The sequence below is a fragment of the Panthera pardus genome, unplaced genomic scaffold, assembly GCF_024362965.1.
Source record: "Panthera pardus isolate Hobbes unplaced genomic scaffold, ASM2436296v1 HiC_scaffold_18, whole genome shotgun sequence".
NCBI classification, from domain to species: domain Eukaryota; kingdom Metazoa; phylum Chordata; class Mammalia; order Carnivora; family Felidae; genus Panthera; species Panthera pardus.
The window spans coordinates 17,700,411-17,721,023 of NW_026526743.1; the positions used below are offsets into that span (position 1 = coordinate 17,700,411).

The following is a 20,613-nucleotide window of genomic DNA, read 5'->3' on the forward strand; positions in this document are numbered from 1 at the left end:
AAAACAAGAAAGGACCAAACTCCAGTCCCAAACAAAGTTACCCTTTAAAATAAAAGGAAGAGAAAGAAAGCACACCAGAAACATATTTCCACAAAACAAAACAATTTCCCAATTAGGAAATTCAGAAATAAGATGACAGAATTCAGAGTTAGAAATAAATGAAGAGATCATTTCAGGAATAAAAACCAAATTAGAAGGAATCCAAAAGCAAATAAACACAAAAAGGTAAGGCATGAAGAAATAGGTAAAAAGGGGGCTTTTTTTTTTTTTTTTAATCTTTTAAGTTTATTTATTTATTTTGAGAGAGAGACAGAGGGGGCCAGAGGGGGAGGGGCAGAGAGAGAGAATCCCAAGCAGGCTCCACACTGTCAGCATGAGGCAGAATGCGGGGCTTAAACCCACAAACCATGAGATCACATGACGTAACTGAAACCAAGAGTCGGACACTTAACCAACTGAGCCACCCAGGCGCCCCTAAAAGGGGGAAATTATTAAAAATAAAACAAATGATGAAAGAACTAAAAGGATTTGAGAAAAAGTGACACTACTGGAGCTAGGCAATGAGAATCCAACATATAGATAATAGAAATCCCTGAAGAAAACCAAATCAAGGGAAGAGAAATACTAAAATGTATACAGCAGGAATATGTCTACCTATAAAAACTAATACCAAGATATACTCTAGAGTAACATTACTAGGCCTAAAAGTAAAAGAAAGAAATCCTTTGGGCTTCTAGGCAAGCACAGAAAGTGACTTAAAAGGGAAAACAATCAGACATTTCAATAACCATAAGAAAATGAAATAATGTATTTAAGAGAGACAAGGAAAGAAAACATGAGCCAAACATTTTCTATCCAGCAGGAGTGACTTTCAAGTATAAAGGGCAAATATAAACTTACCAATATGCAAAAACTCATATTGGGAGATACTGTCCCCATGAACTGTTCCTGACAAATCTTCTTTTTTTTTTTTAATTTTTTTAACGTTTTATTTATTTTTGAGACAGGGAGAGACAGAGCATGAACGGGGGAGGGTCAGAGAGAGGGAGACACAGAATCTGAAACAGGCTCCAGGCTCCGAGCTGTCAGCACAGAGCCCGACGCGGGGCTCGAACTCATGGACCGCGAGATCATGACCTGAGCCGAAGTCAGCCGCTCAACCGACTGAGCCACCCAGGCGCCCCCTGACAAATCTTCTAAAGAATGAGCTCCAGGGGCACCTGGTTGGCTCAGTCGGTTAAGCGTCTGACTTTGGCTCAGATCATGATCTCATGGCTCGTGAGTTCAAGGTCCACATTGGGCTCTGTGCTGTCAGTGCAGAGCCTGTTTCAGATCCTCTGTCCCCCTCTCTCTGCCCCTCCCCCGTGCTCTCTCTCAAAAAAAAAAAAAAAAAAAAGAAGGAGCTCCAGACAACAAAAACAACTAGAGACATCAACATAGATTAAATATATAGTTACTCGTAGAACAAAGAATAAATGAGGGTTAAGTGACATCACTGAAAACGGCACAGTGGGGAGAACTCCAAAAAGCTATCCCTCCACCAAAACAAACTTAAGCTCCAAAAAACTGTCAGAATCAACTTTTTCAGAACTCTGGAATCTAACTTACAATAACCAGGGAGAGCTTAAAAAAGAAAGAAGCTGCTGCATTTTGACATTTAAGGAAACTGCTGTCAAATCACGACAGCCGACATCTCAGATAATGGAAAGACTTTAGTGACTACACATGCAAAAGAACACAATCTTTACAAAAACAGTTCAGAAAAACCACTAAACAACTACAACCCACACAACAAACCCCAGCGTGGAGGAGAAGAATTTGATTTCCAGAGTCATCACATTATAAAAATCAAAATATCTAGGTTTCAACAAAAAAAAAATTATGAGATAGGCAAGAAAAGAAGAAAATAAAAATAAATCCCATCTTAGGAGTAATTACCTTAAATGTAAAGGGATTAAACTCTGTAATAAAAAGGAAATTATTGGCAGACTTCATTAAAAAAAGATCCAACTCTCTGTTGTCCATAAGAGGCTACTTTATATCCAGACACATACAGGGTGAAAGTAAAGGTATGTAAAAAGATACTCCATACAGGAGTACTACGTGGCAATGAGAAAGAATGAAATATGGCCCTTTGTAGCAACGTGGATGGAACTGGAGAGTGTTATGCTAAGTGAAACAAGCCATACAGAGAAAGACAGATACCATATGTTTTCACTCTTATGTGGATCCTGAGAAACTTAACAGAAACCCATGGGGGAGGGGAACGGAAAAAAAAAAAATGAGATTAGAGTGGGAGAGAGCCAAAGCATAAGAGATTCTTAAAAACTGAGAACAAACTGAGGGTTGATGGGGGGCTGGGAAGGAGGGAAGGGTAGGTGATGGGCATTGAAGAGGGCATCTTTTGGGATGAGCACTGGGTGTTGTATGGAAACCAATTTGACAATAAATTTCATATATTAAAAAAAAAAAAAAAAGATACTCCATACAAATAGTAACCAGAAAAGAAATTTGCATGTATATAGTAGTATCAGACAAAATAGAGTTTAAGTCAAAAACTGTTACAAGTGGGGGTGCCTGGGTGGTTCAGTCAGTTGAGCATCCCTCTTTGGATCAGGTCATGAGCTCACTGCTCATGGGTTCAAGCCCCTGTTGGGCTCTGTGCTGACAACTCAGGGCCTGGAGCCTGCTTCAGATTCTGTGTCTCCCTCTCTCTCTGCCCCCCGCCCCCTCATCCCCACACTCACACTCTGTCTCTCTCTTTCAAAAATAAATAAATATTTACAAAAAAATTTTTTTAAAACTGTTACAAGTGACAAAGAAGGGCATTATATATTGATAAAGGGGTCAACCATCAAGAAGATATAATACAAACACACACATAAGAGCAGAGAACCAAAATACACAAAGCAAAAACTGACAGAATTGGAAACAGCATTATAATAACAGTTAAAGACTTCAACATTCCATTTTCAATAAAAGATAGTTATAAGAAATTATCAATAAGGAAACAGAGGACTAGAAAAACACTATAAACCAAACAGACTAACAGATATGTAAAGAATACTCCACCCAATAACGGCATAACCCACATTCTTCTCAAGTAAACATGGAGCATTCTCCAGAATAGACCACCTATAAGGTAACAAAAGAAGTCAATACATTTTAAAAGACTGTAATCACACAAACAATCTAACGACAGTCAGAATGAAATTACAAATAACAGAAGGAAATTTGGAGAATTAACAAATATGTGAATATTAAATCACGCACTGTTACACAACCAATGGATCAGTGAAGAAATCAAAGGGAAATTAGAAAATACTTTGACACAAGTGAAAATGAAAACACAATATACCAAAACTTATGGAATACAGCAAAAGCAATACTCAGAGGGAAATTTATAGCTGTAAATGCCTCCATCAAGAAAGTCTCAAATCAATAATGTCTCACCTTAAGGAACTAGAAAAGAAGAGCAAACTAAACCAAGGGCTGGCAAGAAGAAGATAAAAATTACAATGGAGATAAAGTTGTTGTTTGTTTTTTTTTTCAGAAACAGAAAAGCTGATCCCAAATAGTGCCAATATTGATAAAGAAGAACAAAGTTGTAGGAAACACACTTCCTAATTTCAAAACTTATTACAAAGCTACAGTAATCAAAATTCTGTGCCATTGGCATAGAGATAGACATACATCAATGGAATATAACTGAGAGTACAAAATTAAATCCATACATCTATGGTCAATTGATTTTCAACAAGTGTGCCAAGATTATCCAAGGGGAAAGAATAGTCCGTTCAATAAACAGTGCTGGAATTATATACCCACATGCAAAATAATGAAGCTGGACCCTTGCTTCAAGTATAAAAGTTAACAAAAATTAACTCAAAAGAGACCAAAGACCTAAATGGAAGAGCTAAAATAACAAAACCCTTAGAAGAAAAGTAAATCTTCATGGTTGTGGATTTGGCAATGGTTTTTTAGTTATGACACCAAAGATACAAGCAATAAAAGAAAAAAATAAATTGAACTTTATCAAAATTAAAAATCTTTGTACATCAAAGGATACAAGAAAGTGAATAACACAAAAATGGAAGAAAATATTTGTAAATCATAAATCTAATAAGGATATCCAGAATATGTAAAGAACTCTTACAATTCAAAAGCAAAAAGACAACCCAAGTAAAAGTTGGACAAAATATTTGAATAGATATTTCTTCAAAGATATACAAATTACCAACTAGCACATAAAAAGAAATTCAGTATCATTAACCATTAGGGAAATGCAAGTCAAAACCACAATATACTACCATTTCACAAACACTAAGATGGCTATACTTCAAAAATCAAAAAAAAACAGTGTTGGTAAGGATGTGGAGTACGGCTAGTGGGAATGTAAAATGATGCAGCTGCTGGGAAAAGCTTGGGGGTTCCTCAAAAAGTTAAACACAGAATTACCATATGACCCAGCAATTCTGCCCACCAGGTATACCACCCAAAAGAACTGAAAACAGATGTTCAAACAAAGCTTGTACATGAACGTTCATAGCAGCACTATTCATAAAGCCAGAGGATGGAAACAACACAAATATCCATCAATTGATGAACAGATAAACAAAACATGGTATATCCATACAATGGAATATTATTCAACCCTAAAAAAGGAATGAAGTACCGAAACATGTAACCACATGGATAAACCTTGAAAACATTAAGTGAAAGAATCCAGACACAGAGTCTACATATTTTATTTTTCCATTTGTATGAAATATTCAGAACAGGCAAATTCATAGCGACAGAAAGCAGATTAGGGTTGGGTAAGTGGGAAAAGGGATTGGTTGCTTGGGTACAGAGTTTCCTTTTGAGGTGATGAAAATGTTCCAGTGCTGGATAGTAGGGATGGTTGTATAACATTGCGAATGTATTGAATGCCACTGAATTGTACATTTTAAAATTATTTAAATGGTGAATTTTATGCTATGTGTATTTTACCACAATATATGTGTACACTTATTACCCTCCCCCAAATAAATGGGGTCATAAGGAAGAGAATGTGGTATATAATGGTATATAATGATCAAATCACACAGAAATAGTATAACTATTTTTAAAAATGGGGGCGAATGGAGAGAACATAGGCAAAAAAATAGTTTTAAACTCTTTTCAAAATTGAGTAATCGTCATTCTCAGACTGTTGTACATATAATGTGGGAATAAGTAAATGATTAACTGGGGAGATATCCTAATTCCATCATCCCCCGTGTCTTTAGGATTCTGGAAGGATCAATCCAATACCTATGAGCATCCCCAGCACTCAGACAGTGGATTTGAAATACCAGTTCACACTGAAAACAAAACAAAAACTCAGGGCTTCTTCAAGAAATGGTTGATTCCAGGTCTGGGACAGGAAATGTACAAGACGCAACTGGAACATCTCGTCATCTCCAATAGCAAGGAAGCTACCAAAGAAAGATTACTAGGGTCATGTCCAAAGGACTCAGGAGCCAACTTAAAGATGCTCCCACTGGTCAAAGATGGGACAATTTGAGCTTTAATAATGTTAATAATTGCAATAATAATTGCAATATATAAAATATATCCAATATATTTACATATATGAGTTTAGAATGATATTAAATAAAAACAACTAGTTACCTTTAGAGGACAGGGAACCAATTCATTATCTTGAAAACTGGTAAATAAAGGGAAAGAATCAAGCATTTATCCTGCCTTTCCTATATGAAGTGTACCACTGGGTGACCAAATGGTAGATGAGGGGAATTGTTTCTTCATATAAGTAGTCCAACTAATAAAAAGAAATGATAGAATTAGAATATCACCATATTGCAACCCCCAAGGAATAAATGGATCTATGCATTGAGCACCAATAGCTGCTAACAATTATTAATAAACTGTATATTTCTTTTGTGTGGTTTTCTAGATCTGTTCTATTTATAAAAAGTATGAGGGATAGAGACAGGACATTGGAGTTACAGATGAAGAGAAAGAACAGGGTAGAGGCAATTATTAAGTCTGTACTGGCTGTTCTTTCCAGAACTGATAAAAAGATGCACCCACAGATATTTTTGTTGAAGAGACAGATATATAAATAACAGGTGGATGCAAAGAAAATGAACTGAAAGAGCATATACTAAACCAACAACAAAGGTGAAGGTGAGAGAGAGCAGGATTGGGGGATAGGAAAGTGATCAAAACAGTCTTTAGCTTTGAAATATTTCACCTGTTTTTCAAAGAGAATATATTTATATACAAAAATTTAAAGTTATTTAAACAACATGCTTGTTAAGAGAAAAGTGCTATCAGCAGAAAACTCAGATCTACGAAGGCAGATGGATTCAAGCAGTCAAAGGGCTAAATAATGATTATTCAAACGGATCAAGTTATTTCTCCCAGTTGTGAACTGGGCCACCAAAAACATAATTTCTCTAGGACAAGTGCTCTATCAGTAAGAAATTTGAGGGACAAAAAAAGAAAAAAAAGGTAGAATATAACTATTTCCCCACTGGTTGTCTTATGTGCAAGGAATTAGAACAGCTTTAGAGAATGAAAACATCCCAAAGACTCATTCTCAGAAAACTTCAACACTTAGAAAAGCACTAAACTACACAAATGGCCTCCACAGCAAGCTCTCCAAGGTACACATGCTCTTGACACTGTTCTCCCCAGTGGCCACATGCCTCGCTTCCTGCAGGTCTCTGCTTGAGTGTCATGTCCTCAGAGAGGACTTCCCTGATCATTCCCCTCTCTAGAATAGCACCCTTGATCCCTTTTGCCCTACGCTGTTTTATTTTTCTTTGGAGAGGTAGTGCTGCTTGGTTAGTGTTGATGACGTGTGGGTTTACTCTCCCCCCCAAATGCAGGACTTTCATCAGTTTCCTTCCCAGCTGTGTCTCCAGCACCTAGATAGAACAGCATCTGGCACAAAGTTGGGATCTTGTGAAGGAAGAGCTGAATGGGTTCCCTAAACTGCGGAAGCTTTCCCCAGATGAGCCCCAGATGGGAGCCGAGCAGGGGCAGAGGGAAGAAAACAGGGACTCACCTCCACGTTCCAGACGTAGGAGCTGTGGAAGAGCTCCGACCACATCTTGCCTACTTTGTTGATGTCTTTGACATCCCAGATGTAGATGCTGTGGTCCTTATACACGCAGGACAGCCACTGATGGATGGGGTCGAAGGTCAGTGCCACCGTATCCGGGTAGACTGCTTTTGCCTTTCTGTGGAAGAGGAAGCTAACAAGGCCACATGTGCCATCAGTCACCATCAATGTCACTGTGAGTAGTGACAGCTGCTCCTGGTGACACCTGAGCTAGCTGCCTCTTGCTTGGCAATGCCATTCCTTATATTTGGGATGGTCCATCTCCCACTCCGACTCCACTTCTCCTTCCTCCCTCCCAGTTCCTTTGCTTTTGCTTCTAGTCCAAAGGTTGTAAACTGGAAGCTTCTGGCTGGCCCCTGAGAACATTTGAATTTTTGACTCCTGTTGACATCTCTCTCCCTTCATCTAATCCAACCCAAGCTCCATCCTCTCTCTGAGCATGGAAGGATGATGGGCACATACCATCAGTTCTCAGTTCTCTCTCATTGGCCCCACCAACATGTGATCAAAAATCCCTATGCAAGGGGCTGGGGAGCTGTCCCCTGACCTGGGGCCTCCCTACAAAGGCTACAGTTTACTGAGCATCTATGACACGCCGATCTGAGAGCTTTAGCGACACTGAATTCCCAGTCTCCATGAGAGGTAGGTCCTACGTTTTACAGACACCAAACAGCCTTACAACAAAGGGGAAGATACAGCACAGCTCACCCCTTCCACCCCCTCTCAACATGGCAGCCAGAGGGATCTAATGCTCAAGGCCTGACCATATAACCAATGCCAATGCCTGAAATCAGGCTGCCCACTGACATCAGAAAAGACTTCCTTTATTGGAAGGAAGCTTCCCCTAACAGTCTCCATAAATGTTCAGACCTGTCTCCCAACATCTTCCCCTGGTACACTAGGCTCTGATCACACAGTCCCTAGTTGTTCCTGCAACACACCAAGCCCAGGGTGTTTTTCCCTTCAGGTCTTTACGCTTGCTCTTGGGACCCAGCTCTCCACACAGCTGGCTCCCTCTCACCAAAGACACTTCCCCTGGCTGCCAATCAACACAGCCCCATCCCCGGGCACTTTCCTTCCTGAGTCCCTGCTTTATTTCACCACAGCATTTATGACTATCTGAAATGGTCTCGTTTGTGTACTTGCTTATCATCAAGCTCCCTCACTAGACTGCAGACTTCATGGTGGCAGAGATTTTGCTGCCTCGTTAGAGCTGTCTCCTTCCAGCCCAGGGCTGGCCAGATAGGTAGATGGGGCCGGAAGCATGAGTGAATGTCAGTGGACAGACTGAGTGGGCTCCTCTCCTTCCCCCTGCTGGAGTACCTGGGCTCCAAGCCCTGGGCCACGTCCACCCCAAGGTAGTGCGGTTTGGGCAGGTTCGCGAGGTACTGCAGGCTGTGGGCCTGGAAGATGCGGACTATCCCATCTGTGCAGCCGCAAAAGATGAGCTCCTGGCTGACACACAGGCAGGAAGACAGAGAGACCTGTGGGGGCAAAGGGAACACAAGTGTACTTGGTGTTCCATGTGGCCCAGTTCAGGGACACAGGGACTAACAGAACAGCCTCCAGAGAAGCCTTATAGTTCTTTGGGTCTGAGAAGTCTATTTTAGCAAATTTTAAGACTTTTGAAATCAGGATGTAGCAGTCACCATTGAAAGAAACATGCCAGCAGGCAGACAGAGGCACAAATTATGACAGAATTGTTATTGTCTACAGAGGAACTCAGCTGTGTGTGGAAAATAATCTGTTCAGCAGATTGTGACTTCAGATAGGTAATTTGCAGTAACAGGGTTGAATTTGAAGCTTACGTTTTACTCCCTATTGTTTGAAAACAACTTCAGAGATTATACTTCAGAGCAACACAGAAAAATGTTACCGTATACAGGAAAGACAATTGGGCCATCTATCCTGCCAGAACACACAGATGGACAGGGCAGGAAGTGCCAGACCTCTGGATACAGATTACAGGAGTTTGTCCAAGTCTAGAGGAACTTAATTTATAAGTTGTCATTTATGACAACTGCTCAGGGGCTAACCATCCATCTGTCAAAAGCTTTGGACTTGCTTAAGCTGCCAAAGTTCTAGAAAGAGGATTCAAACGAGAAAAAAACAAATGCTGTTTAACCAACTAGGAAAAACAGATGAAACTCTGAATTCTTCCACAGGCCTGACACCATTCCTTTAACCCTAAAGGTGAGTTCTGGAGGGGAGCCACAAGAGCAGGAGTAGGATGGGGTGCCTGGGTGGCTCAGTCGGTTAAGTGTCCAACTCCTGATCTCAGCTCAGGTCAATCTCACAGGGGAGATGGAGCCCCACATCAGGCTATGCACTGCTTGGGATTCTCTCTCTGCCCCTTCCCGACTCGCATGCTCTTTTCTCTCAAAAAAAAAAAAAAAAAAAAAAAAAAAAAAAAAATCAGGAGTAGGAAAAGGAGGGAAAACCATTATGCTCCTGCTGATAGCCAATGGGCATCCAGTCTCAGAACAGGAAGACAGTTTGGATTCAAACCCTCAGATCCTGAAGAAAAGTAGTTCTGCAATTTATAGATGTAACATCCTTTATTTTGTTTGTTTATTTATTTATTTATAAGTTTTTATTTATTTATTTTGAGAGAGAGAGAATGAGAGTGGGAAGGGGCAGAGAAGAATCCTAAGCAGACTCACACCGTCAGCCTAGAGCCCAACTCGGGGCTCAATCCCACGTACTGTGAGATCATGACCTGAGCTGACATCAGGAGTTGGATGCTTAACCAACTGAGAGACCCAGAAGCCCCCATCCTTTGGTTTAAAATGTTATAAGAGGGGGCGCCTGGGTGGCTCAGTCGGATAAGCGTCTGACTTCGGCTCAGGTCATGATCTCATGGTTTGTGAGTTCCATCCCCATGTCAGGTTCTGTGCTGACAGCTCAGAGCCTGGAGCCCACTTTGGATTCTGTGTCTCCCTTTTTCTCTGCTCCTCCACTGCTCACGCTCTGTCTCTCTCTCTCTCTCTCAATCTCTCTCCTTCAAAAATAAACATTCAAAAAATTTTAAAAAAAAATAAATAAAATGTTTTAAGAGCACCTCAGTGGCCCAGTCAGGTAAGCACCCCACTCTTAGTTTCGGCTCAGGTCGTGATCTCATGGTTCACAAGATTGAGCCCTGCAATGGGCTCTGTGCTGATAGTGTGGAGCCTGATTGGGTTCTCTCTCTCCCTCTCTCTCTATGCCCCTCCCCTGCTCACACTCTCACTCTCTCTCTCAAAATAAATAAACTTAAAAAAAAGTTATGTATTTTTAACATAGTCTTTTTTGAATGAAAAATGAAGTCAATCATACCTTAGATTAAAAAAAAAAATGCAGTCCTCCCACCAGTTAAGAGTGCTCAGTGAAGAAGAAAAATGGGAACTGGATCAAACAGTGACAGGAGAGCGATTGTAACCTTGACCCCATTACAGGGTACCAGGCACTGTGCTGAGCACCTTCTATATATTATCTCATGGGACTCCCTTATTAACTCTGTGAGGTAGGCATCAGGATTTCCATTTTACAGATGAGGAAACTGAGGCTCACTGAGGGAAAGTTTCTCACCAAAAGTCTCACAAGCAAAACTTTTGAGAGGTTAAACCCAGAGTTAGTGGAATCAACTACCCGGCAGGGACATTACTGAATGTCCCTAGAGACACATGTCCTGGGAAGAGTGTTTTCCCCACTGATGGCAGACAGGGAGGGTGGGGTACCTTCAGGTTGATCCACTTCTCCAGCACCCTCTTCTCATTGAACTGGCAGAGGAGGCCCGAGTAGGACACACAGAAGGTATTGCCTGCCATCTGGCCCCGGCCACAAGCCACGCCACAGAAGATGTTGTTGTGCAGCTCTCCCAGGATGCCTGAACGCCCTACGAGGGGCACCGTGCCCGTCACCTGGAGGCACAGCAGGGCATAGTAAGACACTGTCCGCATGGCCTCGACCCCAGCAAGGTCACAATGGGACTCTCATGACCAGACGATATGACACATAGCTAAACAGAAGGGCTCGGAGGAATTCCTCCAAATGGAGGAGAAAGGAAGAAAAAAGCAGAACAGACACTTCTAGGCAGAGTGGCTGGAAGGTGGCAGTCCAGAAAAGAGGTCTGGCCCCAGGGTCCGTGTGTCGGGAGATTTCCCAGCAGGGCCTGACAGCGCCTGAGCTGTCTGAGCAGGCCCAGAAGCAGAAGCTGACCCAGAGGCCAGACAACCTCTGAGATCACTGGCTCCAAATCTCAGGTAGAAACAGGAGTCCACACTGCCCCTAATGGTTAACCGCCAGGCCTGGCTAAGGGGACAGGGGCAGAAACCTACCTTTGCTTCAGTGGAGACTTCCAAGAACCAGAACCTCACATGCCGATTCCCTACGGTGACAAAATAGCTGCTGTCCTCTGAGAAAGAGAGGGCGATGACCCTGCATGATACCTTGTTGGAAGCCACCACAATGTCTTTCTGGAAGAATCAATGCACAGAAGTTCACACTAGCACCCAGCCATTGGATCATTTGTGCCTGTGCCTGAGCCCTGTATCACTCAGCCGTCCCCTGCTCCAGGTCAGTTTTCCTGGGGCCCTCTGGGCCCTTGGGGAAACCTACGTGTGGCACTCTTATCTTTACTAATCAGAGGAGACTGAGGTTTGGAAAGGTTTCCATGCGTGCGTAAGTTCCAGAGCTCTCCCCAAGAGTCCCAGCTCTACAGCTCACACGTGGCAGAGCCTTTGCAGGATGAAATCCTCTCCATTGTCCTATATGGTAGGTGCTTCTCCCCACCTCTGCCAGGCTCAGAGAGGTGGTGTCATGTGCTCAAGATCACACAGCACGTTGTGAACAGAGCCAGGATTTGCCACCCACTTCTGCCACCTCCAAGTCCTCCCCTAGCTGTTCCCAAATCCAGCCTTTCAGTGCATATTAACTCACTGAATTCTCACAACTCAACAAGGGAGATGCTAACGTATCCTTTTTACAGATGAGGAAACGGACCCACAGATAAGTAAAGTCACTTGCTCAAGGTCACAGCTGGTCAGTATGAGAATAATTACGTAATTCTACTAGTTAGAGCTTGTCGTATGCCTCACAGTAAGTGTCTAAAACTGGGATCAGCATGCACTAGGTGCTCAATAAATATTTTCCGCATAAATGAACACTTTACCAAATTATCTCATTTAAGTTCGCTCAATGCCTGAGCTGCAGGGTACCCCCACCAGTCTTCTCACCTTCCAGTCCCAGACGTTGAGTACCATGTCGTGCTGGTAGCCCATAGACACGATGTGCTTCATATTGGGGGAGAAGGCCACACAGGCCACGCCGTACTTGTGGCCCAGCATCTCTGCCACCTGATTCTTCTCATCCACATCCCAGATGCGCACAGCAGGCCTGTGCCCGTTCTGGGGAAGGTGGGGCCATTACTGCTGCTGGGATCTGCACCAGGAGGGGCTGGAAGGGCTACTGGGGCTAAAATTGGCATTGCCCCAGTATGCCCCAAAGCCACCTCCCCCATCTGCCATGGGGCTTTCTGGCCCAGGAAGAAGCTATTCTAGGGGCTTCCCACGCCTACTGTGGGGTAGAAGGAATGGCCCCAAGATCCCTCCCCACCCACTCACAAACACAACTCACCTCCCCCGTCACTATGTACTTCCCATCAGGGGAGAAGGCCAGAGCACTCAGCGACTTCCTGAGGGAAGGGAAAGGCGCCGGTCATTGGTTCCAAGGAGGGTAGGCAGCCAGGTCCCAGCCTGGCTGTGCTCACAGAACTCTGCCCACTCCTTGCTCCCAAGCCTTGAAAGAGGCCAGGAGAGGTGAGTGCCAGCAGCTCCCACAGAGCCAATGTTGCGTGTGTGCCCAGCACAGCATACAGCGCATTCCCTGCATTCCCCACTGACAGAAGAGGGTCAGTGGCACAGGAAACCAGGCGTAAAAGCAAAGTCCCCAAACATAGATAGGGTGGTCGCTGTACAAGGACCTTCCTTTCCTCTTGCTCAGCAGGGGTGGGCTCCCTAAGGCCCCACCCACCCTGTAACCCTGAGAATTCAGGTGCAGGAAATGGTACTGATCTGTCCTAACTGTGGGGGGGCGGGGGGGGGGGGTGCTGGCAGACATCACACTGAGACAGCATGTGCTCCACTGCTAAACACTCAAAGTGTTCTGGAAAACCCATGAACAACCAACATGTTTCTCTCTAGCCTGCACAAGGACTGAATGACCAGAGTAGTTTGCATGTTCTCTCTGGCAGCAAGTTTCATGGTTCCCAGACTACGTTGTTTTTTTCCTCTCCCCTCTCTCTCTCTTTTTTTATTTGAGAAAGAGAGAGAGAGCACGCACACACAAGCTGGGGAGAGGAGGCGAGAGAAAGACTCTCAAGCAGGCTCCACGCTCAGCTCGGAGCCCAACGTGGGACTGGGCTCCACAACTCTAGGATCATGGCCTGAGCAGAAATCAGTCGCCCAACCAACTGAGCCCATCAGGTGCCCCTCCACTCTCTCTTTTAATCCTATTTTACCTGTGTTCCTTAATGGTCTAGTAATGGTCTCCCTCATGTGAGTTAGTTGGTGTGCAGGTAACTAAGCGAATGCCTCTGAGTCTCTGACAATCTTATAGAACACTTATCATCATCACCTAACTCTCTGGTGTCTTCCCACCACTCCTAGGGCAGCAGACAAGGCAAGCTGCCTACCCGATCGCCACCTGCCCGTCCTTCCTCGCCGACAGAAGCCAAATTTTAATTAGAATGGCAGTGTCTCCAGCTGGAGTATATTTCCTCGCCTCTCTACACAGGTACAGCTACGTGATTTAGTCTGGCCGGTGAGAAGTAAACTGAAACGCATGTGGGATTTCCAGAAAAGCTTCTCAAAGGCAACTCTTTGTCCTGATCCCCAATCGTTCCCCTTCTGAATGACGGACATGACAGCCAGAACTCCATCTTGGACCAGGAGACAACCTCAAGTACAGAGGCCTCACAACAGGCACGGTGGAACAAGAAGACAGGCAGACTGGGATTCCTGAGGCTTGCAGAGACACCAGCTCCTGGGTCCTCACCTCCAGACTTCTTTCGAGCACAAAGAGCATGCCCTTGTGTTTGAAGCCATGCTCATGGGTTTCTGTTGACTGCAGCCACTCCTAGCCTGTCGTGTGCCCCGACCCTGCGCCTGGCCCTCCACAAAATGCTCTATGGGCATCGCTGCACTTATTCCTCAGGCATGCTCCATGAACTCAGGTCTCTCAGCCAGTTTTGAGACAAGGAGACCTCAACACAGGGAAGTCCTGCCCAAGTTACCTGACAGGGCAAAGCCCTGGCCATCAGAATTCCCTGCAGAGGCTTTGAAAAATGTCAAAGCCATGCTAAGAAGCATGAACGAAAGTGTGGTGAGGAACAGGGTGATACATGCAGTTTCAGAGATGCTCCCCACAACATACTCACTAGTCACCGGGGGAAAAGAGAAGCTTCACAGTGGAAAAGCCTGGCAGACACCACCTTAACCAAGGGCCCAAGGGAACACCACTGGTCGTAAGAGAGGTCAATATCATGCACCGCCTGACAGAACGCACTGAGGAGGATGCGGCATTCCTTCTGAGGTGTTCCTGCCAAAGATGCAGAACCTCAGTCTATCTATGAGGAAACATCAGACAAACCCAAAGGGTGGAGCATTCTACAAAATACCTGGCCTGTCATCCTCGAGTGTCAAGGTCATAAAAGTCAAGAAAAGACAAAGGAACTGCTTTAGACTGAAGAAGACCAAAGAGACAACTGAGCAACGTGTGATTCTGGACAGAATTCTTTTGCTCTAAAGAACATTCTTGGGGTAAATGGTAAAACTTGAAAGAGGCTTAGTTGGTAGTGATGTACCAGTTTTAATTTCCTGACTTTGTTGAATGTACTGTGGTTTTGAAGGATAATGCCCACCCCATGCCCAGGAAATCCACACTGAAATATTTAGAGGCACAGGGGTATCATATCCCCAATTTACTCTCAAATGGTTCAAAAAAAAATTACTATGTATATAGACTGAGAATGATAAAGCAAATATGGTAAAAGGTCAACATCTGGGGAAAATGAGTGAAAAGTAGACAGGCATTCTTTGTATTGTTCTTTAAAATCTAAAATGGTTTCAATGTGAAAAGTTAAACAATTGTTAAGACCCAGAAGCAGCTTCTGTTTCAGCCTCCTCTCCCCTTTGCCCCCTCCTCCAATTCCAGGCAAAAGAATCTCCGGCTGCTCCTCAAAAAACCAAGATTCTTACTCACTGCAGGGCCTTTTGCCCTTGCTGTTCCTTCTATCTGGAAGACGCCCCCTACACTTTTGCGGGGGTCACTCCCTTACTTCTTTCAGGTCTCAGCCTCCAAGAGGCCCTCCCCGAGACCTCTGATATGGTTTTCCTCCATTTTCTGCCTGCAAACCTGCCCTAACACATCCTCGTTATTTCCCCCATAGCGATGGTCAGAGTTGGCTAGTAATTTGCCAACTGGTTTAGTCTGTCTTCCCTGCTGGACTGTCAGCTCTACAAGAGCAGAGATTCTCATGTCTTTTGTTCACTGTCCCCAGCACCCGGAACACTACTTAGCATAAAGCAACAACGTCGCTGAACCGACGGGTGAGTGAATGAGTTAGTCACCCACCTACGAACTCCCAAGCCATGTGGGGAAGGGGGTGTGTGCCGGGACCCTCACCCCACCCCTACCCAATGTCCAGGCCCCAGCCTACCTGGCAGTGTTAAAAATGTGCTGCTGCTTGTTCTCCTTGGGGTTCAAAATCACCACCACACAGCTGGGGAGAAAGAGGGAAATGTGCCCAAACTGAGGGGAGTATTGGGGTCCAGGGATGATTCTATTCCCAACAGAAGAGCCCACACATAAATAAGGCTCTGAACAGAAGATTCTCTCCTCCTTCTCCAGGTGTCTAATGCTGAGAATTTTAGGACACTTCAAGTTATTAGATAATATATTCTTAAATAGAAACCAACACTTCTTCTGTCAGGCACTGGGCTAATAAAGACCTTATGTGGACAATCTCTTTAAATCCTTACAAATGACAGGTAAAGTCGGAAATCTTAGCCCCCTCTTGTAGATGAGGAAACTTGAAGCCCAGAGAGGGAAAATCCTTTGCCCAGGACCACCCAGCAGGTCAGGAACAGAGTGGGGATATGAATCCATAACAGATTCAAGAGCCCACCCTTGTCCTCTATCCTGGACTGCATTGTAAAGACTCAATGACAGACAGATATTATTCATTAGTAAGGACTACAGATCTGCCCCTGCCCTCCAGGAGTGGAGGGGTCTTTGGCGCCTAGAACAGTGCCAGGCTAGATCAGTATTTATGGAATAAACAGGAGGAGATCTTTCAATCCTCTCAACTACCCAAAAGGAGGATATTCCTAGTTGTGTTTTATGGACGAAGCAGCAGGGGTTCACAGAAGAGCACACGGTGGAGCTGGGACACAAATCCAGGCTGTCTGACACCATGGCTTGGGTATTTCCCAGAATCGCCACCACCTCCCATCTGCAGTCACAATAAGGCTTTCATGGTGCTCACCACATGCCGGGTGCTGTTCTAGACCCAGATGGGCCTCTCCACAGTCCTCAGGGGTAGGCAGCTTACCTGCATCCTACAGCCAGAAAAGCCAAGGCCCGCCCACTCACTCACCCTGCCAGGTAGGCCACATGGCCTGTGCTGGGGTCACAGGTCAGGCCACTGCTGTTCTGGGCTGTGATGCCAAGCACCTTCTCGAGCGACACCTGTGGGGGAAATGTCCAAGTCAGAAGGACATGTCCCAGTAGGCTCTCCGTGGCACCACTGCCTCAGCCACCCATTCAGTCCCTGTTACATCTAATACTAACTGAACTTCTACAGTCATGTGACCAACAACTAACATTTGTTCTTCTCAACATTCCTTTGAAGGACACAGAACGATGAGGAAGACAGACAAAAACCCCTACCCTCCTGGAGCTCACGTCCTAATCATGATGAGATGGAGGACATAAAAAATAAACAGAACAAACATGTAAAACAGATGCCAGGTGCTGATAGGAGCAGAAGAGAAAAATAAAGCAGGGAAGGAGATTGGGAGTATAGGGAAGAGAGAAGGCCTCATTGAGAAGGTGACCTCCGAATAAGTTTCTAAATATTTTACAAGGATGAAAAATTCGAAGCCTCACAACCCAAGGAAAGAAGGCACTATTATCACCCCATTTTACAGATGGGGACATTGAGGCCCAAGATCCCACGCCTGTGGAGTGACAAAGTTGGGATACAAACCCAGCTAGTCTCTGGCTCCAAAGCCAGTCCATATGTTGGGCCCTGCAGGGGAGACACAGGCGTGAGCAAGAGTGGACAACATCTATTCCCTCAACAAATTTACAGTCTAGAGGTTCAACAAGTAAAGAAACAAGTGAACAATCACATTGAAAATTTTAAAATTCTCTAAGCAAAGTAATTTAAATGAGCAAATCTCTATTGTGGTTGATTAAAACAATTTAGAGTATAGACTAATAGAATTGTGATACTTTCATACTTTCTTTCAAAACGAAAGACTAGTTTCTTTTTTTTCTTAATGTTTATTCATTTTTGAGAGACAGAGAGACAGGGCACGAGTGGGCAAAGGGCAGAGAGAGAGGGAGACACAGAATCTGAAGCAGGCTCCAGGCTCTGAGCTGTCAACACAGAACCCAATGTGGGGCTTGAGCCCATGAACCGTGAGATCATAACCCAAGCCGAAGTCAGATGCTCAATCAACTGAGCCACCCAGGCACCCCTGGAATAGACTAGTTTCTAATTATTAAAGTAAAACATTCTCAAGCAAGTCCTTGGTATCAGAAATGAGAGGCATAGCATAATGATAGCTAACACTTACTGAGCATTTACCAGGAGGTAGGCACTGTTTAAATACCTGTAACTGTACCGACTCATCTAATACTCACAATAACCCTGTGATATGGTCATTATTGTCATCATCTCCATATTACAGACGAGGATATAAAGAGGCTCAGAGAGGTAACCCATCCAGGAAGGAGCCATACCAGGACTCTAACCCAAGCAATCAGGCAATGGCACTCACATCGTTTTTATATCTGTCAATCAGCATTACTGGGCATTAATATAATATAATGGTCATTTTTAAAGTAGATCTTTTGTAAGCCAGATGGACTCTGTGCCACCAAACAAGAAAAATAAATGACATCAATTACCCAAAAATACCCAATCAAAACAGTAGTAGCTACCACTAATAGAGAATTTACAATGCGTCAGGTATTGTTCTAATGCTTAACATATGTGAGCTCACTTAATCCTCACAAACACCTTACAAGGGAATATTTATATTATTATCTTCATCTTACAGATAAGGACACTGAGGCACAGAAAAGTTCGTAACAAGAAGAACAGAACTGGGGTGCCTAAGTGGCTCAGTCAGTTAAGAGTCCAACTCTTGATCTCAGCTCAGGTCTTGATCTCAGGGTCATGAGTTCAGGCCCTGCATTGGGCTCCATGCTGGGCATGGAGAGAGAAGTGGCAGGGGGAGGGGGGGAGGCGGAAGAGGAAGAGGAGGGGGAGACAAAGAACAACAACAACAGAATTAAGGTTTAAGCCCAGGCATTCTGGGTCCAGAGGTTGCACTCGTTAAGAGTGCCCATTACTTACTGCCTCTCTGAAATCGCTATTGTCATTCCTCTATTTTATACATAGTTTAGTGCTCACAAGGTACTTCCAGGAACCTACAAGGTAAGGGCTGTGAAGTACACGGTGCTAGGTGAGAGATTAAAGTAAGTGTCTGTTTTAGGCTGGGGGAAGGCCTCTCAGGGTAGGGATATGCAGGCTGAGACTTGAGGGATGAGGAGCCAGTCGGATGGACTGCAGCAAAAATCCCAGAGGACTCAGCAAACACTTAGCAGGTGGTAAAGAGCTTGGAGCCTCAGGAAAACAGAAAGCAGGCTTGTGTGACTGAACATTTGAGAGAGAGGACCATGGAGGTATAGCCAGAGAGGTGGGCAGGGGCCACCAGGAACTGCAGCCAGGAAGGGGTGATATAATCAGAGCGCAGCAGGAAGCCATGTGGCAGGAAGAAGATCCACCAGCAGCTACCATGTTTCTACTCTCTAACTGGACTCTGCCAAGCAGGTCATAGTCACCATTTCATTTCTGCTCCCTGCAACCCCATGGTATGGTTATTAATACTTCTGTTTTATAAAAACAGACTTCGTAGCTCAGAGAGTTGGAGAACAATTTTTTTTTAAATTGCTGCTGTGCTAATGGAAATCCTTCTATCTACTCCAAAATCTTTGTTCCTGTGTCTAAAGACTTAGGGAACTGTTCTGTACTCCCTCCCGCAGGAAGCGTTGCTGAGATTTTACAATTATTCACATGTTCTCCATAATTTAGCGTGGCAATATGGAATAAGAATCCCACGTTGGTAAGGGAGAAGTAAAGAGAAGGCAGGTGAGGAGGGAAGGCGGAGTAGCGCTGAGGGACAGTTTAGATAGGTAGGGTTCGATACTGAACACTGGTAGGGACCCTAAAGATCCAGCGTGGGGGGAGGTCACAAAAATGGAAGGGCCCAGAGAGACATCCAAAGGTGACTGAAGGGATACGTAGGAAGGCGGGACTAGGAGGTGATCAGCAGAACTAAAATACACTGAGGTAAGGGTCCAGAGAGAACCCCGAAAATGGTCCAAGGGCTAAGAGAGCCGGGGTTGACAGGTGGGCTAGAAATGATGGGTACCTGAGAGAGAAGGGAGAGTGGGAGGAGCCTTGGCTAACGGGGCGGGACGTAGGAGACGAAACGGGCTAGAGAAGACTAGCCGAGGGTTGATAGGCGGGGCCAACGATCTAAGGGCGGGTCCAGGGGAGCTTGGGAGGGAGCCTGGAACTGGAGTGGGCAAGGCAAACAGCTCCTCACCCGGTTGTTTACCGTGTCCTCCGGCGCCGCCGAGAGTCGTGTCCGCCGCCGGAGACACAGTTGGGGAGCGGGAGGCGGAGAGCACTGGTTCCTCCGCGCCGGAACTCCCACCGTGACGGATGGCAGCTTCTCGACTGCATCGTTCCGTGCGTAGCCTCCGGGCCCCAAGGCCGCCATCGTCGCGCCGGAGCAGGACAACCGTTGCACTTCCCAACTGCCGCCGACGCCTCCACGACCCGCTCAAAGAGCAAACGGCCCGCGGGAAAGCCGGCGCCGCCGCCCATTGGACGCGGTAGGCCCCGGGCCTGGCCAATGTCAGGGCTACCGAGCCGAGGTTTTGACCAATGAGGGCTGAGAGGCGGAGCGAAGTGTCTGGCAGGGTGGATCCATAGCTAGTTTACTTGCCTGATTAAACAAAATGGCATTTTTATTGCGGCCTGTGTTTTCATCATTAACAAACGTTTAGGTTTTAACTTTTACGTAGCTAAGGTCAAAGCCTCCAAAGCCCCCAGTTCGCTTTTTGCAGCACTTCCCCCGCCCACGCAGTGGATAGTCACCCGGATATAAGCGTAGGGTGGGGCCGAAAGAGACCGACCACTTGGCGCAGGCTCAGAA

General features: G+C 45.0%; 1 protein-coding gene across 4 annotated transcripts in view; it reads right to left on the reverse strand.

Moving 5' to 3' along the window:
- The window catches only part of WDR62 (WD repeat domain 62), a 42,605-nt gene extending 22,014 nt beyond the window's left edge, over window positions 1-20,591 (reverse strand). Inside the window, exons 1-9 of one of the 4 annotated variants that reach the window (XM_019422952.2) lie at window positions 19,999-20,591; window positions 16,752-16,843; window positions 15,813-15,875; window positions 12,731-12,788; window positions 12,331-12,501; window positions 11,434-11,571; window positions 10,834-11,016; window positions 8,441-8,601; window positions 7,061-7,235 (exon numbers count right to left, since the gene is read on the reverse strand). In XM_019422952.2, coding sequence (XP_019278497.2) covers window positions 7,061-7,235; window positions 8,441-8,601; window positions 10,834-11,016; window positions 11,434-11,571; window positions 12,331-12,501; window positions 12,731-12,788; window positions 15,813-15,875; window positions 16,752-16,843; window positions 19,999-20,175 — 1,218 coding nt within the window. In that variant the 5' untranslated portion in view covers window positions 20,176-20,591. Of the gene's footprint in view, window positions 1-7,060; window positions 7,251-8,440; window positions 8,602-10,833; window positions 11,017-11,433; window positions 11,572-12,330; window positions 12,502-12,730; window positions 12,789-15,812; window positions 15,876-16,751; window positions 16,844-19,998 lie in introns of all 4 variants that reach the window. The other 3 variants (XM_053906322.1, XM_019422951.2, XM_019422953.2) reach the window with 3 other exon arrangements.
- Window positions 20,592-20,613: the final 22 nt, after the last annotated feature.